The sequence below is a fragment of the Camelus dromedarius genome, chromosome 3 (assembly GCF_036321535.1).
Source record: "Camelus dromedarius isolate mCamDro1 chromosome 3, mCamDro1.pat, whole genome shotgun sequence".
Classification (NCBI taxonomy): domain Eukaryota; kingdom Metazoa; phylum Chordata; class Mammalia; order Artiodactyla; family Camelidae; genus Camelus; species Camelus dromedarius.
Window position 1 is genome coordinate 401,958 of NC_087438.1, and position 10,036 is coordinate 411,993.

The 10,036-nt window shown below is 57.9% G+C and overlaps 1 protein-coding gene across 10 annotated transcripts in view; it reads left to right on the forward strand.

The window, feature by feature from the left end:
• The window catches only part of CEP72 (centrosomal protein 72), a 28,540-nt gene extending 21,812 nt beyond the window's left edge, over positions 1 to 6,728 (forward strand). For 3 of the 10 annotated variants that reach the window (XM_064479081.1, XM_064479092.1, XM_064479086.1), the window contains 4 exons: positions 3,331 to 3,457; positions 4,391 to 4,467; positions 5,030 to 5,221; positions 6,291 to 6,728. In XM_064479081.1, the coding sequence (XP_064335151.1) occupies positions 3,331 to 3,457; positions 4,391 to 4,467; positions 5,030 to 5,221; positions 6,291 to 6,602 (708 nt within the window). In that variant the 3' untranslated portion in view covers positions 6,603 to 6,728. Of the gene's footprint in view, positions 1 to 3,330; positions 3,458 to 3,581; positions 4,468 to 4,516; positions 4,948 to 5,029; positions 5,222 to 6,290 lie in introns of those variants that run through there. The other 7 variants (XR_010377812.1, XR_010377811.1, XR_010377815.1 and 4 more) reach the window with 7 other exon arrangements.
• The last annotated feature ends 3,308 nt before the right edge of the window (positions 6,729 to 10,036 follow it).

Sequence of the window (10,036 nt, forward strand, 5' to 3'; positions counted from 1 at the left end):
ATTTGCAAAGCACGTGTCTGATAAAGAGTGTCTAGAATGTGCAAAGAACTCGAAAGAAAAAAACAAGCGTGAATGAATAAAGAGCATGTGGCGTGTGCAGGCGGGACGGATGTTCTCCGCTTCACGGGGAGGACATCCTGCCTCTGAGCAGCCCGGACGGACCTGGAAGGCCTGATGCCAAGTGCAGTGACTCAGGTGTGGCAAGGAGCAGACTCACAGGCACAGAGCAGGGCGGGGTCCCCAGCAGCGGGAGGTGGTTCTGCAGGCCTCGGAGCACGGACCACGCTTAGGGAGAGGCCCCGAGTCCAGAAACCTGTGGGAGGGCCAGACGTGCAGACGACAAGGTGCGCCTGAGCTTGACTGAGCGCCGGTCCCTCGGGTGTGTGCCGCATGTCGCATCATTGCGCACCTTGAACGTGCGCAGCCTGCGGCGTGAATACCTGTGCGTGTGGTGACTTGACGTATTTACTCCCTGATCACCGTGGTTGGGTTTTATTGTATGGAAACTATCTATTATTTTACTTTTACTTTTACTTTACAGCAAAAGTAAATCTGATTCACAAAAGTGTTGTTTTGTGGTGAGAACGCACACGGCATCGGGGTTGGGCGCATGGGCTGCGGACTTCGGCTGCCTGGGTGTGGCTCTGGGCCCGAGGCCAGCACCACCCTGCTGAGCAGGCCTCCTGGTCTCTTGTGGCCCTCGAACCTCAGCGTCTCTCCACCCCGCCTTCCGCACGCTGCTGCCACCTGGCACCTGCCACCTGGCACCTGCCTGCGCTCCTCCCTTTGACCCTGCGCGCTCTCCTGCCCCATGAGACTCGGCGCAGCCACCCCACTTGCTTCCACTAGTATTTTTAGACCTTTTTCTGTCCTTCTAGTTTACTGGTGCAGTTACATTTAAAGTGGGTTCCTTTTAGGCAGCGTATAGCTGGATCTCTCTTTTCTGTAATTAACGATCTCTGCCTTTTATTTTCAGTAGCTTTTTAAAAAAATTAATTAAACTGAAAAAAAAAGGTTCACCCATTTCTTCCTTCCTTGACCTCTGCCAACCACCTGTCTCTTCTTTGTATCCATGAGCTTGGTTTGGTTTGGTTTTGTTTTTGATTCCATGTACGAATCTGATCACACGGTGTTGGTGTTTCTCTGACTCACTTCACTTGGCTTAATATTCCAGGTCGAACCATGTTGCTGCAAATGGCATTATTTCACTCTTTTAATGGCTGACTAGTACTCCATCGTATAAACACACAACAGCCTCTTTATCCGGTCATCTGTCGATGGACACTCAGGTTGCTTCCATGTCTTGGCTACTGTAAACAGTGCTGCTGTGAACATTGGGGTGCACGTGTCTCTTTGAGTTAGAGTTTTGGTTTCCTCAGTTAAGTACCCGGGAGTGGGGTTGCTGGGTCATGTCGCAGTGCTGTTGTCGGGTTTCTGAGGAACCGCCAGACTGCTCTCCACGGTGGCTGCAGGGCATGGGGCCCCTCTTCTCTGCGTCCACGCCAGCGTCCGTCACACAGGCCTCCGTGAGCACGGCCGCTCTGCCGGGCGTGAGGAGTCGTCGCGTTCTGGCTTTACTTGCTGTCTAGTAGCGACATCGGGCGTCTTTCGTGTCCCCGTTGCCCGCCTGTATGTTTTCTTTGGAAAAGTGTCTGTTCACGTTCTCTGTCCATTTTTAAATCAGATTGTTTGGCTTTGGCTGTGGAGCTGTGAGTTTCTTGCGTATCCTGGACAGTGGCTCCGCACCAGACAGCAGTTTGCAGACAGCCCTCCCCGTCTGCAGGCTGCCTTTCGTTGTGTTGACTGGTTTGTGGCGCAGACGCTTTTTGGTTTCTGCTGGGCGGCTGAGAGGATGCGTCGTGAGCTGCCGCGGGTTCTTGCCCCCTGGGCTGGACTGTGTGTTGTGCGGAACGAGTCGCACTTGGAGCGATATCTGTTTACACCGAGTGGTCTCTCCGGGTCAGGCCTGGCGCAGCGGGGCTGCCACATCTGCCTCGGGGCTCCTGGGGCTGCCCAGGCTGTCGCTCAGGCAGCTGTCCACACTCACCTCGGCGTCCTCGCCGCATGCCACATGGGAGGCCTCACGACCTGGCAGCTGGTGAGGAGAGGCCCCCACAGGCTGTCGTTTGTAAAATGGGAGTGAAAGGGGGACGAGGCTTAATGTTGGTGCTTGTGGTTTTGTCAGGAAAGAGGTCCCACGCAGGCTTCCTTTCAGAGAGAAAAATGACAGTGAATGAGTGGTCTGTGCAGCCAGGGGTGCCAGTGCACACGAGGACTGCAGCCCCCGGCCTGGGCATGGTTGCATGCAATGCATCGTCCCCTGGGAGGTCCAGGACCGCAGGTCCAGACAGATGGGTCCCTGATGCCATCTGCACAGAAGTGTGGCCGTGGTGGGCAGTGTGAGTGGCCCTGTCCCACAGGGTGGCTGGGGGCCACGGGACAGGCCAGCCGAGAGGCCCTGCCATGGATGCTTTACAGAACCATCCACAGCCCCAGAGCCCTGCTCGGCACCTCCTCGGGTCTGCGCTTTGCGGGGAAGCCCCTTAGTTCTGAGGGCCCGTCCTGTGAAGATGGGACTCCGTGGTTGTGCACGTGTGCTGTGTCATGTTCGCGAGGCCCCAGTGCCCAGGGCGCTCTGGAGCCGTCCCAGTGTGGCTCTGAGCAGAAGTGGCCTGTCTGCTGCTTACCACCCTGCTTGGCTGAGATCTTCATCAGGACCTCGGACCCAGTCCCTGTCCCTTTGGAACTCAGCACGTCCCTGGGAGACAGGCTGTCAGATGGCACTGGCCAGGCAGACAAGGGTTGGTGAGCAGGTGGGGTGTCCTGTCGCCTCGAGGCTGAGAGGCTCACTTCTGGTGGAAGCCCTGTGCCTGTGGGTGGCCTTGGTCCCCTCCTCTCACTCTGCTGTCCATCAGCATCTGGGCGTCCCTTCATTCACCCAGGACAGGGGAGGAGCTTGGGCCGCAGCTCCCCATGATGGCAGTGGCTGGTGTGAACCCTGTGTGTGGAGCACAGGTGTGGAGGGCCCACCCTTGACCTGCTCCTGGGTGGGGAGGGGGTGCCAGGCCTGGCTGTGGCAACCAGGGCCTTCCTGGAGGAGGTGGAGCTGAGGCAGCCACCCCTCTGAGGGTCCCCGAGCCCGGCCTGGGGCAGCGTGCTGGCGGGGAGCGGTGCCGTGAGGCAGGCTGACTGCCCTTCCCTCCAGTTTGGCCGTCATGGTGCGTGAATCCACGAGCCCCCCCACCCCCTACCCCGGTGCTTTTGGTGGATTCGTTGTGCTTCTGTGAGGTGGACTGAGGCGGCCCTGTCTGTTCTGTGCTGGGTCTGCAGGACCACCTGAGGCAGCACCTGGACCGCGCACTGGAGGAGAGCAGCAGCCTGAAGTCGCTCTTGCGCAGCGTGAAGGAGGCGGCCAGAAGCGCCGACCCACCGGCCGCGCTGAGCGTGCATATCGCGGGTGAGTCGGGGGCGCCTGTGCGTGCTTCTCGGGCGCCAGAACCGCTCCGGGGCAGCGCGGGGAGGCGGTGGTGGCTGGGCTGCATGCTTCTCTGACCCCCGAGAGGCCCTTCTGCTCCTCCCAGACCCTGTCTTCACTGTCTGGGGTGATGTGGGGTGATGTGGGGACACGTGGTCCAGTGGTTCCTGCGTTCTTGCCTCTTGGGGACCTGAAAGACAGATGGTGAGTGTCTGGGGCAGGAGCACAGCCCCGTGAGCCCCTGTGCGGCCACCTGCCCATCGGGTCCCCTCAGCCCCTCGCTGCCCCATTGGCTGTTTCACTGAGTGCGAGAGTTCTTTCTGGCTTTCTTTCCCCGTTTCTTCGTGACGTTGTCTCTCGCGAAGTCGCTCTTTGTTGCTCGAGCCCTGTGGCTGCCTCTGGTTCTCTGATCCGGCTCTGGGCTTCTCTTGTTCCTGGTCTCGTTGAAGCAGTCAGCGGGGCCTGGTGTGTCCTGGGACTGGCTTCCATCGTCTGAAGGGCGCCCCGTGCTTGGTCCACACTGTGTGGGGCTGCCCTCAGCCTCGGCCTCCAGGAGCCCCAGATAAATGCGGCGCCCCCTCGGGGTCATCCAGGCCCTGTCCCCCTCCTCCCCGCTGTCCTGTCCTGCTGGACCCAGCCCCTCACCAGCCGGTCTGCAGTGCGGCCCTGATCCAGGAGCCCTGGCGGGTGGGCCTCAAGGGGTCACCCCGCTCTCCCCGAGCATGCCCCGTGACAGCATGGCTGCCCACTTGGCCTGAGGGGTTTCCCGTGACAGTGGGGACACTGGGCTCTCCGTCCTCAGATCTGCCGGCCCCTGCTCCCCCACAGATGTGGACACCACGCAGGACTCGTGCCTGCCTCGTGTTTGGGGTCTTGAGGCCACCTTGTCACCAGGTGCTGGCCTGTCGTCAGCAGGGTTCTGCTCCTGGTGCCTGACTGACGTGGGGGCTCTGGGCGCCTCCCCCCGTGGGATGCCTGTCATCAGCCCTCAGGTGCGGGTTGGGGTGGGTGCAGACTCTCAGCAGTGTTTTCCCCGCTTAGCGCTTTGGAGGACGTGCCCCGTGGCTGCTGAGGACCTGCTGTTGGTGTCAGGTCCCCTCCGCCTGTGACCTCTCCCCGGCTTGCGTTGTTTCTGGTGTGGAGTTGTGCGGTGGCCTGTCTTCCTTCAGAGTTCTACGTGCCCAGCAGCCAACAAGTGTTTCTTCCCCTCTCAGTTGGAAACCCAGAGAGAGACAGGAGACATGTGGACGGGCCCAGGGGCCCCAGGGTCTTCTTACCGCCCCTCCCCAGAGCCGTGGGCCCCGTCAGGCTCTTCCTGGAGGCCCAGCTCCACCAGCAGGCAGATCCGGCTCAGGGACCTCCAGCGGGTGCCAGGCCCACCTCCACCCGCCTGCCCTCTCCGCGCCCCTCAGGGTGTCCGGAGGCAGCGTCCCGTGGCTTTGCCCCAGGAGGGCTGGCGGGGGCTGCTGGGGGAGCGGCTGGCTGTGGAAAGGGGGGGTGGGGGCTTCCTGTCCGTGCCTGGTGCCCTTACCAGTGTCCTTCCCTGCGCCCCAGGTGCCCTTTAGACTCTGGAGCGGTTTCAGCTTTCAAGAAGGGAGTGAGTGCCGCTGGACATCACTGTTGTCTCCCTGCAGCGCTGCAGGCGGATGTGAAGAGCCTGTCGGGGGAGGTGCTGGAGCTGAGGCAGCACCTGGAGCACGACGACAGGGTGCAGGAGCTCACGCAGCTGCTCCAGGAGAGCCACAGGTGCTCCCGGGCCCGCTGCCCCCAGCGAGGTGCCGTCCGCTTGCCTGTGCCCCAGCTGTGTGTGCGGGCCGCCACAGGGCAGAGCCCCCGTTTATTCAGAGGCCTGTGTGCTGGGAAGTGGGTGGAGGCTGCAGAGGTTAAGCCGGCCTCGAGACGGGCTGTCTGGCTGGGGATGGGGTGCAGGCGTGGGAGCCCTGGTTCTGTGGCCTCAGCGGGAGGTGGGCCTGTGGGCAGCGCTCTGCCCCCCACCTCCCTTTCTCTCTTTTCTCCCCCAACACCCTCTCACTCTTGGAGCTGAGGCCACCACACCCGCCCTGGGGGGGGGGGTGCAGTCTGGGCACAGGCGGAACCAGGCCATGACCTTACAGGGGTTGAAGGTCACCGCCCCATGGGCCCCTCACAGCACAAGTGACAGAGGGAGGGGCTCCTGGGAGATGACAGCCAAGAGCCAGTCAGGGGAGGGGAGGGAGATGGGACACAGGCAGGGATGGGTGGGCCCCGTGGGCTTGATGTGGACAGGGCAGGGCTCGGAGACTCTGAGGGCAGCGGGTGGGTCCCCCTGGGGGCTCTGCCTGGCCCAGGCTATCCCGGTGGTTCCAGCAAACAGGGTTTGTCGCTGGGGAGACCCGCTCTGTGGACACAGTGGCCCTACTTTGTCTGTCGCTGATGATGCCATGCGTGTCCCCCTCAGCTCGTGCTGGCTGGGCCAGTGGGGCAGCCTGGCGAGGACAGGCTGGCAGAGGGCAGCACCACCCCACTCCTAACTCCCCTGCAGGGAAACACGGTTCACGGGCCAGAAAGTCAGAACTCCCAGTTACGCTGTTCCCGTGTCAGAATTACCAAGAGGCTCCTTTATGTTTGAGCAGGAAGTAGAAACAGTTCAGTCTCCAGACCTTTTCTAGAATTGGAACATTGTTTTCTTGCCATAAAGACAGTGGTGTCCTTCTCAGGAAGCCTATGGTGGGCTGTCAGGGGCCTCGTGAATCCATGGTGCTGAGCCGCGCCTGTGGGTGTGTGATGAGCGGGCGGGGTCCCCGGGGGCTGAAGTGCTGCCCCCTGCCTCCCCCAGGTCCCTGGTCAGCACCAACGAGCGCCTCCTGCAGGAGCTGGGCCAGGTGCGGGCGCAGCACCGGGTGGAGGTGGAGCAGCTGCACTGGAGCTACAAGGAGCTCAAGAAGACCCTGGCCCTGTTCCCTGCCGGGGTCGCCAGCCCAGGCCGCCGCTAGCCCTGCGCCCCGCGCTGTGCCCGCGGTGTCTGAGCGCTTGGGGGTGTGTTCAGGGCCTGTGGCTCGGTGCTCTGAAGCACCCTAAGAAGACAGGCTTAATCCAGGCCCTTCACGTTGAGACAAACAGATCAGTCGTTTTTCATCATGCAGCTTGAGATAAAAAATGCTGTGTTTTTCTGCCTGATGTGCAAGAGAGCCATGTGGATGAGAACAAAAGAGCTCATATGGAACAAGCAGTTTTGTTTAATAAACTAACACGTCCTGAAAGGGCGGCTCCTTCATTGTGCCTGAGTTTCTGGTTGAATTCTTCTCTAACGTGCGTTGAGCACCGTGGCTGGTGAGCAGGGGCTCCGAGTTCCAAGACTTAATGAGAAAGTAGCCGTCTGGTTGTGCAGAAGACTGTTGGTGGCGTCAGTGTCCCCGAGAGGACTGTGTGCCCAGCCCCGGCCCCTGTCTTCTTTGCAGTGCATTTCTTAAATTACGTCCTCACAGGGCAGTGGGTTTCGGGAGCAGGCCGCTGGATGAAGGTGCTCTGGAGGCCGGTGGGGGTTGGGGTCCCTGGCCTTCCTGGTGTCCCTGCTGGTCACCTCAGTCATGGCGGTGTTTTTGTAACTTTGCAGGGAAGTGTCATCCCAGTTGTGGCGGGGGTGGGGGTGGGAGGAGGTGGTGGTGGTGGGTTTTTTCATCATCAGATCTTTTTTTAATTTACAGAGTTTCGTATTAATCCATTTTAAGTTCATAGAAACGTAGCACCATGCTGTTTCTCATTTGGATTTTGTTGAGCTTCTTGGACCTGAGTTTCTATTTTTCATCAAATGTGGAAAAGTTTTGGCCACCATTTCTTTGTATTTCTTACGTGACCCAGTCTTCCTGCTCCCCCAGGACCCCAGTGACACCGGTCAGACCCCAGGACTGGTCCCCGCCCTGAACTCGGGTCTTGTCAGGTTCTCTTGGCGCTTCGGGTCGGGTTGCCTCTGTCGCCCTGCTGGAGTTGACTGGTCTTTGCTCCACACACCTGCTCTGCAGCTGGGCCTGTGCAGTGACTCTTTAATTTCAGAAATGATACGTTTCTTAGTTCCAAAGTGACGTTTGCTTCTTTTCTGTCAGCTTTTATTTCCCATGATGTTCATGTTTCATTTCACCCCTTAATTGTATTCCTAACATCTTTACTACAGCTAATTTCAAATCATCTGCAAAGTGGTGATACCAGCTAACCCACCTACTGGCAGGTACATGGGGGTGGGTATGTGGAGTTACCCGCTGGTCTCCGCTTCCAGCACTGAGCGTCACGTTTTTAATCCAGAGGCACCTGCCCCTTGTGGTCTAGGGCTGAGCACCTGTTCAGTGTGTCATCTGCCTGGGTTTCCCAGGCACCTCTTCAGCTTTTCCTGTTTCCCCCGTGGATGCTCTGTTTCTTACTTGTTTGCAGAGCTACTTACAATTCTGAATACTAGTACTTTGTGGATTACATTTGCAAAGAGCTTTCCTCATCTTCACATTTTAATCGTGTCTTGATGAAGAGAAAATTTTAATTTTAATAATAGTATATCAATCTTTTTCATGATTACTAAAGAATTTTAGACCTGAATTTTTGAAGATCTTTCTGTTTGTGGTCATAAAGGTATTCTGCCACGTTATCTTCAAAAAGACTTTAGTTTTGTCTACTTCGAGTTTTAGGTGCACAGTCTGCTGGACTTGACTTCTGTGCGTGTTGTGAGGGTTCTGCCCCGTGACCTCCCCCTTCACTGATGAGCCTCTGTTGTCAGAGATGACGTGTGTCCCTGTCCGTCTCTGCAGGGCCACACACTCTGCGGCTCGAGCCTCCCACCCCATGTCAGGATGTTTTGGCTGTTTTTGACCTTTTGCATTTCATAAACTTCAGAATCAGCCGGCCAAGCTGGGATTTTGTTGGAGACCGCATCGGTCAGTTGGGGAGGACCTGACTTAACGGGGTTGCACACAGTGTGACGGAGAGCCTGTTCCACGTGTTGGGTCTCCTTCCACGCCCACGGGTTGCAGCTTTATCGTCTTCTCCATGGGGGCTCGTGTGCCTTTTGTATCTATTCCCAGGTTTTCCTTATTTTGTGATGCCATTTCTAAAAGATACATTTTTAAAAATCTGTTTGGATTTCGTTTTTCTATCTGTTCCTAATAATTCACATTTCTAACTATTGGTTGCTTTTATTTGGAAATATAGTTGAATTTTTGTATGTCAATTCTGTACGCTGCAATCCTGTTAAACTCTTAGTCCTAATACTTCGCCTGGAGTTGCACGGGCCTTTCAGGAGGTCGTGTTCCCTGTGAGTAATGTTCTCTGTTTTCTGTGCAGCCCTTTACTCTGGGTGTTTATCTTCTCTTTTCGTTTTGTTCTGATTTTGCTTTTCCGTGCTGGCTGGCGCCTGCGGCACCGCTGTGGATTATAGGTGGTGATAGAGTAGGTGTCTGTCTTATTCTGGGTGTGAAATCAAAGGGGAGCTTCCAGTCTCAGCACTGAATTTGCAGTAGGTTTCCTGTGGACGGCCTTCACCCTTCAGTTGTGAATTTGCTGAGAATTTGTCACCTGTGAATGGACACTCTTCTGCCACTACTGAGATGACTGTTTGGCTCTTCTCCCTCATTCTGTTAATGTGGCTAATCCCAGCACATTTCTGGGGCGGGCACCACTCAGTGAGGATGGACCTCTCCTTGCAGACATGCTGCTGCGCCTGGTTTGGGGGCACCTTGTGCAGGGTTCTGTGTCCCAGGTGTGCCGCTCCCTGCCTCCTCGCTGGAGGGCCTGCTCCCAGGCGCAGTGAGGGTCGGGTGGCTTGTGACCAGGCAGTCCCGGGACGTGTCGGCTCTGGGGAGGAGCCCAAGGCTCTGTCTCCAGGGGGCGCGGGCCTAGGATCCACCACTGATGCTACTCTGGTCCGGTTCGTGCCATCACACTCCCCATCCCTCTGCTCCCTCAGAGAATCTGAAAGGTCCTAACTGTCTCTTCCCTGAGTGTTGGGTGGGGCATCTCAGGAAGTCACTTGGGCCTGGAATTTGACTTCTTACTTGAGTCAGTTGAGTAGTGGTTCTGGGAGGACGTTCTCAGGGACCGTCTGCGTCCTCTCGACAGCTGGCTCAGGCCATGTGACGGGTTCTGACCTCCAGCTACGAGGGAGGCAGGAGGGAAGAGCTGGTGGCCATCCAGAAACTCCCTTTGCCAGCAGCCTGCGGCTGGTCACAGGCCCTGCTGACCCCTGGACTCCGAGCGTTGGTGCCATTGCCCAGGGGTTTGGGCTTCTCGGCCGAGGTTGGCAGTTCCTCAGCGGTCAGGACTGTGCGGCCTCCCCAGTCCTCCTGGAGTTCTGTGTCTCTAGGAATTTGTTCACATTGCCTAATTTTCAGATTTTTGGCACAACACTCAATCTTTCAGTAGTGCTTTAATGGCTCCAGCATTTGCAGGTGTGTCCCTGTGGCAGGGACGTGGAGGGAGGTGTCAGGCTCTGCCTCGGCCCTGGAGCTGGGACCCTTGTCTGCTGCCAAGTGGGCAGGCCCAGGTCCCTCCCGCATCCTCAGGGATGGTGCCGGCCCCAACCCTCCCCGCCCAGCACCGCGGGGC